The sequence below is a fragment of the Patagioenas fasciata genome, chromosome 16 (assembly GCF_037038585.1).
Source record: "Patagioenas fasciata isolate bPatFas1 chromosome 16, bPatFas1.hap1, whole genome shotgun sequence".
NCBI classification, from domain to species: domain Eukaryota; kingdom Metazoa; phylum Chordata; class Aves; order Columbiformes; family Columbidae; genus Patagioenas; species Patagioenas fasciata.
The window spans coordinates 10,276,107-10,296,670 of NC_092535.1; the positions used below are offsets into that span (position 1 = coordinate 10,276,107).

The window sequence follows — 20,564 nt, forward strand, 5'->3', positions numbered from 1 at the left end:
TCCATCAACTTTTTGATGGCTTGGAGGCCTTTTAATTATTTTAATGACTAACACTACCAAGGGAAAAAAAAAAAAACAGCAACCACCACAGTGGCCTTCAAGCCGTTGGTTATTTTCAAACTGCAAAAAGCTGCAAACAGCTGTTTGCTCAGTAAAATGCCGCCTGCTCTCCTGTGGCCTCACGTCGCAGGAGTGCTGGTGCGGGGGACATGCCGGCTCCCTCCCTCAGCGAGGTTTCCAGGGAGGTGCTTCTTGCACATGGCACGTACCACGGGACTGCAGGGGACGAGCAGCAGCCTCCCACCCTAGGAATGGGGCTCGGTGCGTCCCACGGCCGTGGGGCGGTGATGAGGGCAGAGGATGGCGTGGGGACACCTCCGCTGTGCCTGGGATGAGGGGGATGCTGCGGCAGGAGCCTCCTGCTGCCATCTCAGCAGCTCACTGTGCGCCAGCGCTTTTCAGATGAAGATCAGGCAGGAGGAGGAGAAGCAGCAGCTTTGTTTCCTCCGGGATCAGCTGAAAACAGCGTTGCACCTGGAGCAGAAAGAGGTAAAATCTGATCCTTGTCTGGGAAAGCCGGGTGGTGCCTGCAGAGGGTAAGGCATGGCAGCTGCTTATATAGTGCCTGCCTGCCGTGCAGAAAGCCGTGGTGAGCTCTGAGGCAGCACAGGGTCCGTGGCAGTCCCATGAGGACATGCTCTTGGTTGTCAGTGGTATAGATGAGGTAAGGCTTTGTTGTTCTTTCTCTCCTTCTGCCAGGACCCTGCTAACAAGCAGGCAGGGTACAACATGCACCAGCTGCAGGGGAACAAGCAGCACAGCACTGAGAAGTCAGGGACCCTCTTCAAGAAAAGCAACGGGTAAGCTGGGATCCAGCATGGCCCTTTCAGTTGTGCTTTGGTGAGCTGGGGCCAAAGCAGGGCTCACCCAGATCAGCCTCCTCTTCCTGGGGTGGCCACAAGGCAGGGGAACAGGACAAGCACACATGAAGGGTGCTTGACATTGTCCCAGCCTCCAGCGGCTTTCAACACAGAGCTGCAGGACCTTGTGTCTGTCGTTTAGCTCCCGTGAAGCTGCACGATATCCCCTCAGGCCCTGTGAGCACTGGGGGCAAGGACTCCTCCACCCATCACAGAAAGCCAGAACCAGCTCCCCATCTTTCCTTCCAATGGGGATCCCACCACCTTCACCCAACACCCCAAGCTCTTGTGCTGGGAGGGTTGGTGCTTCTTCCCCTCCGCCCTTCCTTGTGGGAAACACTCAGAGGGAACCAGCATCTGTCCTGGGCTCCTCTGCCAGGAGCCAGGCCCTGCAAAGAGGATCATCTCCCACTGGTGCATGGGAGGATGCTTGCTGGGAATCACAGGGGTCCTGCATTGGGAGACTTCCACACCCGGAAAGGCCTGTGAAGGATCCTAGAAAAACCTGAAACTGGACTGAAAATCATGAACTGGGGCTCAGGAGTCTCCTTCACTGCAGACTGAAGTTTCGTCTCCCGTTTCGGGTGTATCTCTTCCTGCTTTCTCCCAGGTTGTGGTCTGCCCTGACTGGCAGCTTCAGGACAGCCAACCTGGGAGCAACATGGAGGTGATGGTCTCGGATGTTTGCTGAGGGCTTCTGCAAACGGCTGCATGCTCTGCTGGCTGGTTCTGATGCCCCGACTGATGCCCTGCACCCGAATCACCTCCACAGCAACTGTACTGCCTGTCTGTACAAGTCTGTCTTATGCCATATGATGTTTCCTTCTTAGCCCAGAACAGACTAAGAGCAACAGACCCTGTCTGTGCCAGCCCAGCTGACATGTATGATGAGAGCCGCAGCCCTATGCTGTCTTGCACGGCTCTTGCATTTGCCAGTGCTGCACTGTGTTGCATGTATGCTCTTCTACATGTGTGTGTCCTCTCAGCTCACGCTCCACTCATCTCCAGGTTGAGGAAAGTCTGGCAGAAGAGGAAATGCACCATCAGCAATGGCTACCTGACCATCTCTCACAGCACGGTAGGACCATTTCTTCCACTCTGCTCTGCTACTGCCTGGGAGCTGCTGCCCGTCCCCACAGTGTCCACAGAGCCTGACGCTGCCCCACACCGTGGTGGCTTCCTGGGGCTCCTCAGAGCCCTCATGCCTGCTGCTTGCCCTGCTGGGCTGCCCTGGTGCGGGAGGTCTTCTGTTGACACTCAAGTCTCTGCAGCCCCAGAGAACTTTATACAAACACAGGAGGTCCTCACGTGCCTGTGTGCATGGAGGGTCATGAGCCCAGAGACCTGGCTCCAAGCATGGGGTGGCTCTTGGCAAAGAAAAGGTCCATGTTGCTATTTCTTGTATGGATACTGAGAGTGGAGCCAAAGACAAAGCGCCAGGCACAAGGCAGATCTGCCTCCAGAGCCAGGCAGCGCTCATCACTGCTGCTCCACAGCCCTCTGATGCCTCCTCATTCTGCTTGTAGCTCAACCGCCCACCAGCCAAGCTGAATTTACTGACCTGCCAGGTGAAGCCCAACACAGATGACAAGAAATGCTTCGATCTGGTTTCCTGTGAGTGCTGGCGCCTGCCCTGTGGTTCCTCCGGGAAGGGCCTGGAGAAGAGGCAGAGCTTTGGACAGGGAAGGGATGAGAGGAATCTCTGCAACTTTGGGCCAACTGGAGGGGATTAGCCTGGGGAAACCATGCCAGGAGGCAGCTCTGCTCGGGAGCAGCGATGCACATGCAGGGTGCGAGATGGGCAGCCCTGACGTGGGGCAGTGTGGGATGTGTGGGGACCACACAACTGTAGCTCCCAGGCTGGAGCTCAGCTGACACCAGCATCCCTGGTACAGGAGCAAGTCCGCGGGGTGCACTGGGGGGTGCTGAGTGAGATGGAAGTGACTGTCACCCCAGCTACCCACGCTGGAGATTGCTCCCAGCTCTGCTGAGCTCAGCTCAGGTGTGTTGTGCCCTACTGTGAGCCTGGCAGGTGAGGTGTATGAGTGGGGTGTCTAGAGGAGATCGGCTCTGTGTGTTTCAGACAACCGCACGTACCGCTTCCTGGCAGAGGATGAGCAGGACTGTGTCATGTAAGTACAGAAAACATACTCCTCTGGCTGCTGGCATGGAGCCAGCATTTTGGCTAATTGAGCAGTGCACCACAGCCCCCTGTTCTCTGCCTTTCCCATCCTGACTGTGTCCCGGTCACACCAAGGGGGCTGGCGGGCCACGAGCAGGACATGGAGCATGATGGAGGCTCCTGGCACCCAGGTTGCTGCTGGGGTCCTGTGCAGGACCTGTGTGTGTGGTGGCTGTTGGCAGGCTGGGGCAGAGCGGGATGTCCCTGCAGCGGTGGGATGAGCCCCACTGCTCTCCTTGCCCTGCAGCCCGAGCGTGGCTGCAGGGAACCCAACGCTTAAGCCGCTCTCTGCCATGCAGCTGGGTGTCCGTCCTCAGCAACAGCAAGGAGGAGGCACTGAACGTGGCCTTCAGCAAAGCGCAGGGTGGAGGGGAGAGCAGCCGGGAGGAGCTGACCCAGGCCATCATCCAGGAGGTCAGGGGCATGCCCGGGAACCGGGAGTGCTGCGACTGCTCGGCCCCAGGTGAGGACCAGCCCATGGCTGTGGTGCTGCCATGTTTCCTCCTCCTGGACAAGCAGAGCTCTGCCCTGCTCATGGTATCCATCTCCTGGAGACCTGCAACCACCTGGTGTCTTGCTCTTCCCTCTGTCCTTCTGTGGGGCTTGTGCCCTGGGGTGGTGGGGACTGACGGGGAGGAGAGGCAGGAGATGTGCAAGAGCCTGGCAGTCTTGTCTCTATAGATCCCACTTGGCTCTCCATTAACCTGGGCATCCTGATCTGCGTCGAGTGCTCTGGGATTCACAGAGAGATAGGTGCACATCTCTCCCGCATCCAGTCGCTGTCTCTGGACAGGCTGGCAACCTCCGAATTGCTGGTAGGATGCTGCCAGTGTGCTCTGCCCTCAAGCCTTCCCCTGCTTCTCCAGTGCCTTCCTGAAACTAAGTTAATCCACTGGCTTTTTCACCTGTCAAACTGACCCATACCCACCTGTAATTCCCAGGGCTCAGTGGTTATTGTGGCAGGAATTATCATCTTCAGGGAGGAGAGGAGTGAGTCATTTTGCTGTTGCTGCGTCACCCATCTCCCTCAGTCCCCTCTCCCCATCTGTGTCCCCTGGTGCTGGGGAGCTGTGGGGCAGGGTTGAGATGAGCTGGGCTACAGCAGAGCGTGTGGTGGGCAGGGGGCTGGAGACTTTGCATAGGGCTGTTTTAGGACCATGGTGCTGCAGGTGCTGATGGGTTTGGTAGGGCCGTGATGGGAACTGCCGGCAGCTGGTGGGGATCAGGGCAGGGGTGGGGGCAGTTGGGAGGGATCATTGCTAGACCAGATGCCAGCCCAGGGCTTGGTTCTGCGGTTGTTTCCACTGCTGGAGTTGGGACATGTCAGCAGTAGGAGTCAGGGCAGAGTCTCCAGTCATTGGGAATACACATGCTGGTACCCCTTGGACATCCCCTTGATACCTGGTCAGGACCTCAGCCTGGAGCTCCCTCTCCTGCTGCCATGCATGCAGAACTGCTGTGTGTCCCATGTCACCTCTGGCTTCTCTGTTTTGCAGGTGGTGAGGAATATTGGCAACTCTGGTTTCAATGGCATCATGGAAGCGAATCTCCCCAGCTTTTCCCTGAAGCCCACAGAGCACAGTGACACGTGAGTTGCTCTGCCAGGACTGTTTTTTGTGGGAGCTTATATACAGGACTCTCACCCACGGGGACATGCTCTGTGGTCCTGTGTGCTGCCCACATGGACATATCATGCTGCCGGATCCCCTCCCCAGATCGTAGCTTGTCTTTAGAAGAAATTTGATCGAGCCCAGAGGGAAAGGTTTGATAAAGGAGAGACAAAGAGTGAGGAAGAGTCAGCAGGAGAGCTCAAGGATTAGCCTTGAGGTCAGGGCGAGGGTTGAGGAATTGGTGCTGGAAAGGCAGTGGCAAGAAGATAAATGTAAAAAGCCAAGCAGGATGTCCCTGGCTGCACATCAGCAGGGCAGGGGAGGGTGGGAGGGTGGAGTGAGATGGGGACAGGGACTGCCGTGGTGCAGAATGGTTCACTGTGTCCAGTGGCGGGGTCCCAGCGTCAGTGGGACCAGTTGGATCAGCAAAGATCCGCTGAGGATGTGGGAACCCCTGTCCTTCATCCTGGAGCACCTCAGCCTCCAGCCTCTGCAGAGGACAGGGGCGCTGGGGTGTGTGGCTGGTACCAGAAATAGCTGGGGGATGCTCCAGGGCTTAGTGCCTTAAATCTGGGGTGCAGCAGAGCTCCTGGGGAAAACTTACAGCTGGGGAGCTTATTGTTAGGGGGCAGGGGCACTTTCAGGAGGCTGGAGAGTGGGCAGACCAGGCACGATTAGGTTCCGTTAAAGGCGTGTAAGTCCTGACTAGGACACCGTTCAGACAGTGTGGACTTACCCTGCAGTGTACAGGTGGATGAGGAACAGCACTGGGCAGGGGGAGAGCAGCAGAGAGCTGTGAGAGTAAGAGTTTGGAAGAGTTATTGTAAACGCTACTGCAGGGGAGTTTGGGGAATGTGACAGAGAGGAAAGGTTCTAAACTGCCTGGCAGGTGTGGAGGAGAGAGCAGGGAGGTGTCTGGGGCAGCGGGAGAGGAGGGGTGGCCCTGGACTGCTCACTGGGTCACTCTGGCCCCTAACTCTCATTCGGCTGGTCCTTGACAGGGCCTTGCGGAAAAATTTTATCATTTCCAAGTATGTTGAGAAGAAATATGCCAAGAGGAGCCCTGCTGCTCAGTGCTCCAGCCTCCCAGAAGCCATCAAGGACAAAGACATATTTTCTTTGCTCCAAGCGTATGCGCAGAACGTGGATTTGAGCGAGCCTGTGCTGGCGCCTCTGCAGGTACGGCTACTTGTCCTGTGGGCCTGTATGGCAAACAGCTTTGCTGTCTCCCGTCCAGCCTGTCCATAAGGGTCTCTGTGCCTGGGAAGGGACAGAGTTTGCTCATTAAAAAAGAGCTTTCTGGGAGCAACCGGCAGACATGAGCAGGGTGAGGAGCATCACGGCACAGGGAGGTTTTCTGGCTGTGACCCCACAGCCCTTCTCGTGCTGTGTGTGCAGGGGCCAGAAGTCACAAACACAAGTCCAGGGCTTTCCAAAGGCCAGTTTGTAACTGAGATTTACTTGAAAACTTCCGAGTGGATTTTCTCAGGACATCCAAGTCTCGCTGTGAGGTGAAAAAATCAGGGCAGCATTTTTTCCTGCAAAACTGCAGTGTGGGTCCTTGCTGGAAATGCAAGAGGTGAGTGCAACCCAAACCCTCGGAGCTGCAGGGACTAGCGTGCCACCCCCTTCGCCAGCAAGGACACAGCAGGTACCCTCCAGAATAAAGAAGAAGGAGCAAAATGCTGCAGTGATCAAGGAGCTCCATTGCTGTGGGATGTGTTGGGACAAACTGGCAAGTGAGAAGCAGCTGCAGGAGCAGCTTTTGCACATTCCAGGGGTCTGGTGGGATCATGAACTCGTCAAAGTTCAACCACTGGCCTGGAGAGAGAAGTGACCTCTGGTTGCCTCAGTTTCTAAATGTGAAAAGGGGCTGATTGATTATTCTTCATGAAGCCATGAGCCATGGCTATATGCACGTTAACTAGGTTCTCACCAGCCCTGGTGGCCATGGCTCTGAAAGAGTCAAACCTGTTCACCTCTCAGGGATATTAAATGTGTAAGGACAGTCCCAGAAGGACAGTGCTGCTATCTGTGGTGGTGGTGCAGGCAGACACCTGCATTTTTCTTGGTTACAGGAACCTGGAGAGACCATTCTCCACCTGGCTGTGCTGTTGTCTGATCGAACCTCTTTACACATCGTTGATTTTCTTGTCCAGAACAGGTAAGCTCATAACACCCACTCAGCTTCTCACAGCTAAGCTGTGCTAGTGAAAGGTGCAAGGCTGAAGATCTTCTCCAAAATGTTCCCAAAACAGAGAAATATCACCAGGGCAGGTCTCCCAGCAAACGTGCCTTGGGCTGGGCTTGGGGTAACTGCTCCTTGCTCAGAGGGGCCTTGGGTTCCCTCATCTCCTCTGGGTTGAGGTGTGACGGTGGTGGTGACCACCTCTTCTCCGGGCGAGATGGGAAGAAGGACTCCTGTGCCAGCACCAGGCAGAGTTTGCTGTGGCCGGAGCCCCTTCCCGGAGGCACTGACATTCTCCATCCCCTGCTGCAGCGGGAGCCTGGCGAGGCGGACGGTGGAGGGGAACACACCACTTCACTACAGCTGCTCTCACAACAAACCCAACTGTGTCAAACTGCTGCTGAAGGCCAAAGCCGACATCGCCATCAGTGAGTGGTTGTAGGACCCCCCACCCAATGCACACACAGGGTGTCTTAGCTCTTCTCCGTAAACACCTCCTTAACCTTGCTGAAGTGCTCAGCAGTGCTCGTCTGCGGCTGGGGAGAGGTGGGATGTTAACAGCGGTGGGTGGGGACCATGGCCACAGGGTGACGGTCGCAGCCCCAGGTTCTTCTCCGCACCTCCAGTGAGGTGCCCTGCTCTGATACAGCTCTTGGTTGGCTCTCCAGGCTCAGCGTTTCGGGGTGCATGTGGCTCTCCACCGGTGGGGTGACCACACCTCACAGGTTCCTGCTCTTGACAGCCTGGGTCAGAAGCGGTGGCTTTGCTCTCCAGCTTGGAGCAGGGGATGCTCCTCTCTGTTCCCAGGGAGGAACCAGCTTGCTCTGGAGTGCTCCTGACCCCAGGCAGCTCATTCACACCTCTGCTCTGTCTCGCTTGCCCCCTTCCCGGATGCGCAGCCGCAGGCCTGTCTGTGGGTGGCATCTCTGAGGTGGGACTGTGCCGGGGTGGGCTCACCCAGCAAGGCAAACACTACCTGAGCTGCTCTTCCACACACAGCACCTGCACAGCACTTAGCTCATTTTCAAAGCCAATGCTATGATGCTGGAGAGCAGGTGGGTGGGCTGCCCAAGTGCTGGTTTGTGCTGCTGCTCTGGAGCCCAGATCACAGATCCAGCCATTTATACGGCCCATGAATCTCCTCCTCACAACGCAGAAATGAGCTTAAAAACTAGGATCCTTGATGAAACGCGGGGGCAAAACTGTCTACACCATCAGGCACCAGCTGAGCTGGTCGGTGTGTTCAGGCTTGCCTCCTGGGATGCTCCCGTTTCCCCCTTCAAGCAGCATCGTGGCTGCCCCTTGGAGGGCAGAGAGACTGTGGTGGGGTGACAGGCACTGTGTGTGTGTCCCCCAGTGATGTGGCAGCCAAATTTCTTGCTGCCTTGGCCATGCTGGTCACAACCGTTCCTGATCTGTGGCTGCTGACTGCCACCGCTACCTCAAGCCTCTTGAGTTCACAGAGCAGACCCTGCTGCTGGCCTGGGGATGCTCTGTGGCCTCTCAGGGTGCAGACCTCTTGCTGCTCCCTTCTCCACCATCCCTCTTCTCTAGAGTCTCCCCAGCCCACCCCTCCCCAGCCAGACTTGTGCTGCAGCTCTGCAAGGAGGAATTTTGCAGAAATAAGAAGGTTGCAGAGTTACAGCAACACCATCACAGGTGCCACCCTCAGACCTCCCAGGAAGGAGGGGGTTTTAGTTTAAAGTGAAACTGAAGTAAAGCAGTTGTCACTTGGTCACACTTGCACTCATACCCCTGCTTGCAAGCACGGGGACCTGGGTATCTGGGCAGTCTTTGTGTCTGTCAGGCATCAGTACACATGTACTGGGTCTGCCCAAAGCTCCCTGCAGTGACACAGATGACAAAGTGTGCTGGCTATGGCATCCTCCTCTGGTTTTATAGCCTTTAGACTCTGGTAGTGATTGAGTTCTTCTGTCCCTCTATCCTGTACTACCTGTGAGTCATCAGGATTTATTCATGCTCCTTCTCCTTATGTGGGTGTCTCAGCTCCTTTGCTTGGTCAGGGTTCAGGCTATCCCTTCCTTTAAGCTTGGTTGCCCCTAGATACCCCAAATGCAGCACTGCTCTTCAATTTGCTAAACGCAGTGTGGGCTCGTGGAATTCCAGGCTGCAATTTCCCCCCCCCAGCCAACAAAGCGGGAGAGACAGCCCTAGATGTTGCCAGGAGGATGAGACATTCCCTGTGTGAAGAGCTGGTAAGACACTGTGTCTTGTCACCCCTCCAGTTTCAGGATGTGTCCCAGTGACAGAGACCAGTGGGTACCCACACCCATGTGGACGTGTCCCGTAGGGCCACCCGCACCCCTTGGCATCTCCAGCACCAGGGTGGGATGCAGAGGAGGGTGCGGAGGGGTTGAGCGGGTGCTGGCTGTGCTGGTGTGGGGTCCTTCAGGGCCGAGCGGTTGGGGACAGGCCAGGCAGGGGTCACGCTGTGCCTGGGCTAAGGGACCTGGAGCTGTGCTGAGGCTGTGTGGGGTGAACACATCTCAGCAAATCCAAGCTTTTCTTCTGCCAAGGCCTGATTTGTGTGTTTGGAGACCTTTGCAACCCTCCTTGCTGCTGAGAAGCACCACTTGCAAACATTGTCCTGATGGGTGGGTGGTCAGAGATGGGGCAGGACAGGGCTGGTGGGTCCTCAGGCAGCTCCTCTGTGCCCCAGCTGCTGCAGGCCCAGAGCAACCAGTTCAACCCCCATGTCCACGTGGAGTATGAGTGGCGGCTGTGCCAGGGTGACATGTATGAGAGTGATGAAGACCTGGATGCAAAGGTGAGGTCCTGACAGGCTCTGGCTTGGGGCCACACGTGCTGCCACTGCTCCCACTCTTAACACTTTGGAGTGGGCACTTGAGTACCTGCCTGGCCGTACCTGCTCTGTCTAACCCACAAAATCCCTTTCCCAGCTGGGTCATGTGAGGAGCGTGTCTGCCTGTCCCCAGACCTGCTACCGTCCCCCTGCTGCTGCCCTCAGGCCAGAGACAGAAGGAACAATGCCCTGGGAGGGGTGGCCGGACACCTGTCCTCCCCCAGCCACCCACCTCTGCAACCTGGATGTGCCACCAGCCCCCTCCTATGCCCCTCCAGTCCCGCCCCAGCGGGCAAAGACAGGTGAGAGCCTTTGGCAGGGGCTGCAGCCTGGCTCCATCAGCACAGGGTGGTCTGGGAGGGAGCTGGGCCCCCATGGCGTGTGAGGGGTTGTCTGGTGCCCCAGGGCTCCTTGAGGGACCAGGGCTGGCTTCTGCTGGCCCGTCTGTCCTGGCGCTGATCCCTGCTTTGAAGAGCAGGACAGCACATGGTTGCCCTTGGAGATCCTATGCTGGATGCACTGTCCCCTCCCCAATGCTGCTGCTGTTGGGAGAGGCAGAGTATCTTAAGGCAGGGCTGGGAAGACAAAGCCACCAGCAGAAACAGCAGCACTTCAGGTCTGGAGCAAGACTGGCACCTACCTTCCTTGCCCAGCCTTCCCTTGGTGTGCCCCACATCCAAGAGTCCGCCCTGCTTTCTGGGAGACTCACCAGGTCCTACCTGACTTCCCCTCTGCCAATCTCAGCTCTGCTGCCAACCTGATGCATTTCTCAAGCCAGACCTGCAAGCAGAGAAAAGAAAATCCCTGCCTATTTGTTTGTGACCAGCCTCTCCTGGAGCTTTGCCCCAGGAGCTCACCAGCTTGCTGCTGACCTCTGATCTGTTCTCCCTCTGTGTTTAGCTCCCCAGAGGGCATATTCACCCTTCCTCACCAGCTCGTCTGTCTTTGCTGAGGACACAAGAAGCAGGAGGAGTCCACCTCTACCTCCGAGCATCAAGCACAAGCACCCATCTTCAGAGCCAGCACCGTGCGTCCTGCTCAGCCCTGAGCAGCCCAGCCTGACCAGCCTGGCTCCAGGTAACGCAGGACAGGGAGCCAGAGCACACCGATGTGGAGGGCCTGCTGCAAGTCTGCAGTCCAGCACCCACACTAGGTCGGGTTGTCTGTGGTTCATGAACAGGTCCACGAGGCTGCTTGCGAGGCTGTGGGGCTGGAAGAGCTGCGGGAGCTGCAGTGCTGGGCAACGCACCCAGAGCCGAGCATGAGGGGGGCTCCCTGCACCCTGGCTGTTGGACACCAGTGCCTCCAGGGCAGGGTTATGCTGGGGTTCGCTGGGCTGTGGAAGATGCTGAATTTGGAGATGGGAATAACCCCGTTCCTATCTTTCAGGCAGTGGATTTGTTTCCACGGGTGTACTGTGGCAGAAAGATGCTACACTCGCCACAGCCAGGCAGGGTGGCAGCCTGGGGCTGAGGCTGTGGGTTACACAACACAATCCTGTGACCGAGGGGTGAGCACTGCCCGGAGCAGTCCCAGGTGCTCCAGGATGGAGACCTGGGCAGCTGGAGCCCCCAGGTGTCTCCAGGAACAGCCTCACTCCAGCAGGGCTCTGCAACGAGGGGAACATGGTGGGATGGAGGGTGCCAAGTGCACAACCCATGGCAGCTGCATCCTTCCCCTGGTGCTGGCAGCTCATGGGGCACCTTGGAGCTGCACAGCTCATCTCCAAGTACACACTTCTCACCCCAGCCTCCACTCTATGTCCTTCCTGGCCACGTCCCCTTCGCCTGCTGCCCCTCTCCATCCTGTCCCCAGTTCCTCGCCTTTTTTGCATGCTTGTTGCCCACGCTGTACCGTGGAGGACAGCACCACACTGTGTTGCCTGACAATGGTGCTTGCTGTTGCCCACGTGTGATGAAAGGTGGGAGATGACCAGCCTGATTGTGTCACAGGTGCCCTGAAAGCCACGGACTCTGTCTGCATGCCTGACCCCAGCAAAGTGGGACAGCTTGGCCCACACCAATCCCTCCAGGAGCCAGATCCACGTCCTGGCCGTGCCTGGGATGGTCCACCTCTTCTTCCTCAGAGGAGCAGTTTGGTAGGTAGCCAGTGGCCAAGGTCAGCTCAGGTCCCACATCTGCCCATATTTATCACCTTCAGTTTTGAACCAAGCTGAGGCTGGCCCCAGAAACTTGTCCTCCTAGGACTTCTGCTGTGACTCCCTGGCCTTGACGTCTCCCTGCTAGGTGCTGGGAATGCTACCAGAATCCCCATAAGGCTCTACTGCCTTCTGAGGGAAGCCTCATTCATGATTTCAGGTTGTCAGCAAGTCAGAGCACAGTTTTGGACACGGACAAGGGTGCGGTGTCCACAATGGCCCTGCCTCTCTGTGCTCCAGGGGACACCCTTCTCCCCAGGGACACTGTGCAGAGGCAGAGCCCTTTCCTTAGGGGACCTCACTTGGGTTGCCTGGCCTTGGGGTTGTGCTGAGCAGCAGCGCTGACTCCTTGCACAGAATTGCCTTGAGAGAACTGGGACCCCGGCCAGTGCAGCTGCACATGCTGCAGTCCTGCGGCAGAGAAGCAGGTGGCCCCAGGAGGATGCTCCAGCAGAAGGAGGTGTCTTCTGGTTCCCTGTCCCTCCCAAACTCCCAGCAGGTGACCTGCCACAAGAAACCTCGCAGTCTCTCCTCCTTGCTCCCCACATCTTCGCCTGGGGCTCTGGGATCGAGACACTAGAGCTGTTTCTGTTTGTGTTGATGAAGCTAAGGAGGCCTGGCGATGCTCTCTCCTGCTCACAGGACAAGCTGCTGCTCCGCAGGGTCCGTGCTCTCTACGACTGCGATGCTGACCGGGAAGATGAGCTGACGTTCCGCACAGGCGAGGTCATTGTGGTGTCTGACAAGGAGGACAGCAACTGGTGGGTGAGTGAACCCATGTGTGCTGACCGGTGCTGGGATGCACATGATCCCCTCTCCATCCACCTCTCACCTCTGTCCTGTGACTGTGGCACCCATTGTCCTCTCCTGCTCTGCATCTGTCTCTCCATCTTCCATCTTTTCCTTGGAAACACTGGACACCCCTGTGCTGTGCTCACTGCTCCTTTTCCTTCCTTTCTCCCCACAGAAAGGGTGGATTGAAGGACAGCCTCACAGGCAGGGTGTTTTCCCTGCTTCATTTGTTCATGTGCTCAGTGAGTAGGACCTCTTCAATTCAAGAAGATCTGATCAGCTGCTTAAAATGCAATTCCCCAAACTCCCAACTGCATCGAGGGCCCCAGTGATGAGCGATGAGCAGGCTGTGAGCACCATCTCACCCGCTGCTGCCTCCCTCAGCTCCACTGCCCCAGCATCCCTGTCTGTCCATGCTGGCTGTGCTGGGCTGTCCCAGGGAACACCTGGCCAAGCAAACAGAGAAAGCACAGCAACCTATATGCTCCACAGCTATGCTTCTGCCCCATCATCATCCCCACGCAGGAACCATCCCTGCAGCACCATGTGGTTCCATTCCCAGCCCCTGCCTTGCCCTGACCATGCTGTCTGTGCCGTGGTGCTCCCTGCCTGGCTGGTGCTAACAGGATGGCAGAGCAGGCAGTGCTGTGCCATGTGGGACTCTGGAGCTGCAGGTGACACTGTGCTGGCATGTACACCCTGGGAAATGGACTCTGCTGAGGGCCAAGCACACCAGGAGCTTGGAAATGTCGAGCCAGCACCACCCCGAGCCTGCGCTGTCCTTAATTCACTGTGTGTGCCCTGGGGTAGCGCAGGGCATTGCTCCTTCGGTGCCTGCGTTGCCAGTAACGGTGGAGAGCCCCTTGGAGCCCAGTGCCAATAAATAACAGCTCTTCAGTGCTCTGTATTTCACAGGGCTGTTCTAGTTTGAGTTTCTAGATCCTTCCTCTTTGCCACTCTCTCCCAGTCACCAAACCCCTCACAGGCATCAGACCAAAGGAGGCTGACCTCCCCTCGGGTAAAATTACTCAGAGTTCAGCTGGCATGGCTTTTCTCCACTGACTGTGTTTTTTTCCAGCTGCCGAGGCACATTCCACATCCTTCTCCAGCCCCCGCTCAGCCAAAATCCCATCCTGGAGGGCAATAGAAACCAGCCAGTGTTGTGCTGAATGCATGAGGCTGTTGACACCTCTGTTTTGCTGGTGTCAGTGGTGGCAAAAGTTGAGCTGCCCCAGCAGGACCTGTAGGGGCAGGAGGGTGTTTCCACTCCAGGCAGCTCCTCCCACCCTCAGGGCAACATTTAGGTGATGACTTTCCCAATTGAGCCCTGGGAACACGACCAGGGCACCTGGCTCCAGCAGGATCAGTAGCCACTGTGGTACTGGTCTGTGTGGGATGGACATGCCAGGGTGGTGGGCACCGCTGGAGGAGGGGGCAGTCCTGCCCTCACCGCTGCTTGTTATGAGGCTCCGTTCTCCCCACGTCATGGTGCAACACTTCCTCTTCCCGTGGTGGTTGTTGCAACTTGCAGCCAGTGCTGGCGAGGCCATCGAGCCCGGGAGCGTCAGCTTCACCTGGCCCTGCTCAGTGGCGCGTCCTCCGAGGAGGTGAGGGGCCCTGGGGACAGCTGGCTGGGGACCAGGGGGTTGTGGCGCCATGAGGCCCTGTTTCCTGGCTGTGGGGCTGGGGAACTCGTGGCGGTGTCCCTTGGGGCCGAGTGGGGACAGGGACAGGTCTGTGGGGACTGGGTGCAGCCTGATGTGGCAGCTGCAGGGCCGCAGCACAGTGGCTTGTGGCTGATGGTGCTGGGCTGGGAACCTCAAGGCAAGGTCATCTCTGGGTGTGGGGCTGGGGAGGTTCAACCACTGTGGGGGTGCAGGTAGAGAGATGCTGTGGGGCTGCATGTGGGCACAGGCAGGGACATGGGGACGCCCACCCTGTCCTCCCTGGCGACAGGCGACTGCAGAAAGCTTTGTGAAATATTCACTGCACTGCCCGAGCCCCCTGGCTCTGGGCTTAACGGAGCCACTGGCACCCATCATGCAGCTGCCAGCCAGCTCGTCCCCCTCCAAGGGCTGCAGTTTGAATAACCCCTGAGGCTCCATGATCATCCGATCCAAGCCCGGGGAACCGCTGGCTCCTGGCCTGACCAGCACATCAGATGGATACTCTTTGCCTCCATCATGTCAAATGCTCATGGCTGCTGCAGGATGGCAGAAGATTAAGTCACGAGGATCTGCAGCTGCTGACAGGGTGACCATCAGGGGCCTTTGGGTTCCCACCGAACCTGCAGGGTGCAGAGCCGGCATTTTGTGGCTGCTTCCTGCCGGGGAACCACCACATCAGTGTCTCCAGCGTGCTGGTGGTGGCTTGTTCGCACTTCCCTTTGAGAAGTGACGGATCTGTCACTTTGGGAAAGGGCAGCCTTGCAGGGGGCTGAGACCCATGGTGGCCACCTGGGATCATCCAGCTCCCCCCAGCGACTCCTGTCTCTGTTTGTTGCTCAGTCCCCGGGGAGCAGCAGCTTTGCTGTGAGGTGCCATCCTGCGGGTCAGAGTGAGTGCAGCTGGGTGGATCCCACAGCCAGCAGGTACGTCTGTGCCACAAGAGCTGCAAACAGTTCACACAGAGCAATGAAGCTGGTGCTGATCCGTGGCCCCATGTCAGCACTCAGGGGACAGGGGGAAGCACAGGGTGCTCCTGTGAGGACAGGAGGGGCTTCTATCCTTCAGCTTTCCCAGTACAGAGGGCCACCCCCCCAAACCTGCTACAGTCACTCTGACCCTGGGATGGCAGCTGTCCCTGCATCCCTGCGCATCACTCTTGCCTCGGTCCAGGGAAGCCAGATCCTGAGAGGATGAGCACTTAGTGAGCTCCCTGAGGATGAGACAACCCTTTGCCCTGACTTTACGTTAACATGGGTGCTTTTAGATGGAGAACGGAAATGTCACTTAAATATGGGTATTTATGAGAGGTTCATGCCCACAGATGGCAGATAGTACTGCCTGCTCCTTCCTCCTGGTAATGATTCAATGCCCTTGAAGCTGCAGAACCCCAGGGCTGCTGGGGTGGAGCGTCTCGGCGGCTGCACAGCGCCTGCGTGGGCTCGGCAGAGAGGCCGCGGGTTCCTGTGCCCGGCGGCTCCCTGGCAGAGCCGTGGGTGTGGGGAGCAGGCGGCGGGGCTGCCCACAGCTGAGGAGCTGCTTTGCTGCTGCTCCAGAGCGGAGCTGGAGTTTGGCTCGTGGCCCAGGCGATAACGCTTTGCTGCTTGTTCATGAGTCCATTTGCAGCCCCTGAAAGTGTTGCAGGCAGGGAGCAGCTCCGCGTACAGCACACGCTGCCAGCCAGCCCTGCCCAGAGCTAAGGAACTGCGGCAGTGCCAGGAGCAGAGCACAGCACTAAAGCCATGGAGTGGTTTGAAAAGGAAATGCGTACCAGGCTGTTTCAGGTCCCTGCAGGGTTGGTGAGCAGCCAAGGGGTGTCCCAGGAGGCTGGGCACGGAGGGTGGGTGGGAAGGGGTCCTGTGGTGCCAGTGTCACTGGTCTCTGTGACATCTCTCTGCAGGTGGCATGAGGGATGCTGTGCCGGAGGCGCATGCAGGTGGTGCTGGCCCTATGCGGGTTGTTGGCCCTGTGGCAATGTTTCCGAGCCCCCTCAGACAACCTCGGTCCCCTCCCTGGGGCTCCCTCCCTCCTCAACACCCCTGCTGCCCGCTGCACCGCCGGCGCCAACAGCTCCGCGTGGTTCCACACCCGCTATGATGCGGCCATGGGGCCTCTGCTGACGGGCGCAGCCCACGAGCTCTCCCCCGACGTGGTGCGGTGGTGGCTGGTGAGTGGGACATGGGTGGGTGCATCTGTTTGTGGTGGGGCGGGGCCAAGGTGAAGTCCAACAGATGTGATGGAGGACGAAGGGGGGCAGGGACCCCAGCTCACCACCCTCCACACCTCTTTGGGTTGTCCTGCCCCCCTTTCCTAATAACCCGTCAGGTTTTTCTGTGCCTTTCCCGGGGTTTTGCTGGGAGGAGTGGGGCTCTGTCCCCTTTGCGATCACTGGTGGTGGGGGGGGCTGATGCTGCCTCTCGCTGTCCTCACTTCCCCAGACCCTGCAGGGTCACCCGAATGGCATCCAGCTCCAGGACATCATTCAGCAGCTCTTCACTGTCCTCCCAGCACCGACCAGCGACATGTGGGACCCGTCTCGCTGCAGAACTTGTGCGGTGGTGGGGAACTCAGGGCGGCTAAATGGCTCTGGCCACGGGCTGGAGATCGATGCCCATGACTGGGTGCTGAGGTGGGTGACCCAAAGGGACTTGGCGCCTGTCTCCCCGGGACTCTGGTGTGCAACAGCCCAGCTGCCCTGTGAAAGCTGCCAGCACAAGCCCTGTGAAGGCAGAGGGGCTGCTGGCCCAGCTCCTTAGAGCCCCTCGCCCTGGGGCACATGCAGGCCCTGTGACAGCCCTGACCCCTCTTTGCTGCTAAACAGGTTACTGGTGTCCCTGTCTGGTGGGACCAGCAGCCTGGGACTGGCGCGGTGTCCACCTTCACTTTGGGATGTGCCTTCCTGCTGTCCCTAGGATGAACAGAGCAAAGGTTGCTGGCTTTGAGCTGGATGTTGGCATGAGAACAACCCATCACTTCATGTACCCGGAGAGCGCAGTGAACCTCGGGCCTGGTGTCCACCTCGTCCTTGTCCCCTTCAAGCCGCTGGACCTGCAGTGGGTGGCCAGCGCCTTCTCCACTGGAGCGCTCACACGGTGCGTTGGCTTCAGCGGACAGCACTTCTTGTGTTGGAGACCCGGGGGATGACGTGGAGTGGTCCTGGGGACCCTGGTGCCTCAGTGGGGCCCTGGTACCATGGTCCTGGTGGGATGCTGGGCCACTGGGTGGGGTCCTGGCATCCCCCTACACCACAGTTTGGCGAAGGGGGCACTGACCCCTCCACTTGAGGCTCAGGCATCCTGCAGTCCCACACTCCCAGTAGGTGGGATGGTGGCTGTCCCCACTGTGGGGCAATGGGCTTGGTGTGTCTCTTCCCAGAGCCAGGGGATGCTGCTGGGCCAGCCCAGGGGGCTGGGGGTGCCATGAGGCTGACACGGGCTGGCACAGCCGCCCTCCGCAAACAGCTGCCTCCGAAGGAGGGGCCGCGGCAGCAGGAGTGCCCCACGCTCACTGCTGTCCTCTGGCTTTTGCAGCACCTACACGAGAGTGAAACAGTTCATCAAAGCTGACAGAAACAAGGTAGGGGCTCAACAGGCTCCAGCTCCTCCTGGGCAGAGACCGGGCTTGTTTATCAGTGGGATGTGGGCAGAGCGGGAGGGCAGGGCTGATGGCTGCTCTGGGGCTGATGGCTGCGCTGGGGTGGCTGTCCTGTTCACAGCTGATGGCTCCACCGCTCCCCACTCAGGTGCTGGTCCTGAGCCCGGCTTTCCTCAAGTACATCCACGACAACTGGACACAGCACCACGGGCGATACCCCTCGACCGGCTTCACAGCGCTGCTCTTTGCCCTGCACACCTGCCAGCAGGTGAGTGTGGCCGCGGGACCGGGCGCTGTCACCTCACCAGCGCTGCAACTGATGTCTGTGCGGCCTCGGGCTGCCGGAGCACCTGTGCAGTGATGGCTCTTGCTGGGTGTGCGCAGGTCTCCGTGTTTGGCTTCGGAGCAGACAGTGATGGGAACTGGCACCACTACTGGGAGAAAAACCGCTGGTCCGGAGCCTTTCGCAGGACGAGGGTCCACGACGCTGACGTGGAATTCAGCCTCATCGAGAGACTGGCAGCCGAAGGCAGGATTTTATTCTACAAATGATGCATTTCTAAGAAGCCAAAGCCAGGCTGTTAGTGCAGGAACTGGCAGCCCCTGTGTGGCCAGCAGCTGCTTCAGCTGTTCAGCTTGCTTGTCCCCCAGTGCTGCTGCGTCCTCGGGCTCACACAGAATCCCAGAGTGTCAGGGGTTGGAAGGGACCTGGAAAGCTCATCCAGTGCAATCCCCATGGAGCAGGAACACCCAGCTGAGGTTCCACAGGAAGGTGTCCAGGCGGGTTTGAATGTCTGCAGAGAAGGAGACTCCACAACCTCCCTGGGCAGCCTGGGCCAGGCTCTGCCACCCTCACCAGGAAGAAGTTTCTTCTCATCTTTAAGTGGAACCTCCTGTGTTTCAGTTTGAACCCATTGCCCCTTGTCCTGTCATTGGTTGTCACTGAGAAGAACCTGGCTCCATCCTCCTGACACTGCCCCTTTCCATATTGATCCCCAGGAATGAGTCCCCCCTCAGTGTCCTCTTCTCCAGCTCCAGAGCCCCAGCTCCCTCAGCCTTTCCTCACACGGGAGATGCTCCACTCACAGACCGTGCGCTCCCAGGGTCTCGGTGCTGCTTGTCCTGGTGCCACCAGCCGGGCACTCTGGGTGCCAGGAGGTGACGCACTCCTGTGGCACCGGGGACGCTGCATTTGGCTGGACACAGGGTGGGCGCAGCCCTGCCCACGTTTGCCAGGAGAGAAGGACACGGTGGGGCTGGAGGTGGGTGTGTGGCCCGGGAGCTGCTATGCGTGTCCCTGTGGTGGCCATAGAGCCACTGGTGACAGTGGTGGTGGTGACGGCAGCTGCTCAAACGTGGCTGTCCACATGACAGAGCTGATATTTCCACCCACTGGTGGCTTTTGGGGGAGGTTTGTAGTTGTTCTTCGGGCAGGGGGAGAAAGGCATCTTCCCTTCCTGTCATTTTATAACTAAGGAAATATTAAGAAAATATATCAAAGAAGAGTAAAAAAGGAAAAAAATCAAGCATGTTAACAGAATCAGGTACAGTTGAAACTACCTTATATTGAATAAACTTTGAAAACACATGGAGATCTCTTATTAAGATTTGCTTTACTTTTTGAGCCCTTACTGCTTTGGAAAGACAGCACTAGAACATTGCAGACCTGGCAGACAGCTCCCCAAAGGTTTTCTCCTCCAGAACAGGCTTAGCAGGGCATCTTCTGCTTTCAGTAACAAACACAAACCTCCCAAACCAGACTCGGCTTTTCCATGGCTATTACTTGCTCTTTCAATCTATTAGAATCACCAGATCTCTCCGACTCAAAACCACCCATTTTACAGCAGAAGCCGGTATCACTTGAGCCAACTATCAGTTTCATTGATTCCCTCCCTCTCCAGACAGAATCTCCATTTCTGTGTTTTCTCTTCTGTTAATCCAGTTTCCCAATGAGCACAAGTCCTGCCCTTACTGCTCCTTCCCTGTCTCTGGTGCTTTTGTGCTTTCCTGAGGTTTACACTTGGCTTTCTCATCAAAGCCAAGCCATTAGCTGCTCGTTGTTTAACCGTGGGTTAAACTCTTGCTACATTATTTCCATTCATCTTCCCCCTCTTGATTATTCTTTCTAATTGAGTCAGAGAGCCATGTGCTCTTTGGAGCAATTGAAGCTGCTCAGGTCACTACATAGATACCATGTTCCCTCCAGTCTCCTTACCCACACCTCAAATTGCTCCTCTTCCTGACAGAAAAAACCCAAATTTTTATACTCCCTAGTTTGTAGATAAGTTCAGCTAATTTAAGAAAACCCAATAATAACAAAAATACACACACAAAACCCCAAAAACCGCTTCGAAGTGAATTACAGAAGAGCTTTCTCTGCATTATCTGACCCCGTGCCTGTCATGCTCACTGTGCGCTGCTGGACCAATTGCTTGGACCAAGCGTAGAGTCAATACCAAAGCAAATCCAGAGCTGAGATGTAAGAGTAATGAGTCTATTTTGCCTCAAAATTAGGCAAGAATTCACAATATTTTACTCTTCCTCATTATTTTCAGTTTCCTCCCAATATAACTTCACATACCAAGCGCTTCACTCACTTGTGTAGATCATTAAAAAGGAAAATAAATCCATC

General features: G+C 57.3%; 2 protein-coding genes across 7 annotated transcripts; both read left to right on the forward strand.

Moving 5' to 3' along the window:
* Nucleotides 1-318: 318 nt before the first annotated feature.
* Nucleotides 319-13,586, forward strand: LOC136108319 (arf-GAP with SH3 domain, ANK repeat and PH domain-containing protein 2-like). Of its 3 annotated transcripts, none has more exons than XR_011741646.1 (18): nucleotides 319-549; nucleotides 760-860; nucleotides 1,929-1,998; nucleotides 2,447-2,534; nucleotides 3,004-3,052; nucleotides 3,402-3,565; nucleotides 3,784-3,917; nucleotides 4,599-4,690; nucleotides 5,714-5,891; nucleotides 6,791-6,876; nucleotides 7,213-7,328; nucleotides 9,049-9,116; nucleotides 9,581-9,688; nucleotides 9,822-10,026; nucleotides 10,625-10,801; nucleotides 11,677-11,822; nucleotides 12,043-12,381; nucleotides 12,525-12,592. XR_011741646.1 is itself a non-coding variant. In XM_065850009.2 (18 exons), the coding sequence occupies exons 1-18, from the start codon at nucleotides 361-363 to the stop codon at nucleotides 12,922-12,924; spliced, it is 2,169 nt and encodes a 722-aa protein (XP_065706081.2). In that variant the 5' UTR covers nucleotides 319-360; the 3' UTR covers nucleotides 12,925-13,586. The 3 variants fall into 3 exon arrangements, 2 of the variants coding, with proteins under 2 accessions (XP_065706081.2, XP_071671846.1); XM_065850009.2 differs by lacking the exon at nucleotides 12,043-12,381 and adding an exon at nucleotides 12,850-13,586 and having other exon boundaries at nucleotides 12,525-12,647; XM_071815745.1 differs by lacking the exons at nucleotides 12,043-12,381; nucleotides 12,525-12,592 and having other exon boundaries at nucleotides 10,905-11,765.
* Nucleotides 13,587-13,658: 72 nt separating this feature from the next.
* LOC136108259 (CMP-N-acetylneuraminate-beta-galactosamide-alpha-2,3-sialyltransferase 2-like) lies at nucleotides 13,659-19,585 on the forward strand. 4 transcript variants are annotated; one of them, XM_065849904.2, is made up of 8 exons: nucleotides 13,659-14,281; nucleotides 15,182-15,264; nucleotides 16,239-16,505; nucleotides 16,777-16,967; nucleotides 17,251-17,430; nucleotides 17,869-17,914; nucleotides 18,081-18,200; nucleotides 18,317-19,585. In XM_065849904.2, exons 3-8 carry the CDS (start codon nucleotides 16,251-16,253, stop codon nucleotides 18,482-18,484), a joined length of 960 nt encoding a protein of 319 aa, XP_065705976.2. In that variant the 5' UTR covers nucleotides 13,659-14,281; nucleotides 15,182-15,264; nucleotides 16,239-16,250; the 3' UTR covers nucleotides 18,485-19,585. The 4 variants fall into 4 exon arrangements, with proteins under 4 accessions (XP_065705976.2, XP_071671848.1, XP_065705977.2 ...); XM_071815747.1 differs by having other exon boundaries at nucleotides 15,182-16,137; nucleotides 18,317-19,584; XM_065849905.2 differs by lacking the exon at nucleotides 15,182-15,264.
* Nucleotides 19,586-20,564: the final 979 nt, after the last annotated feature.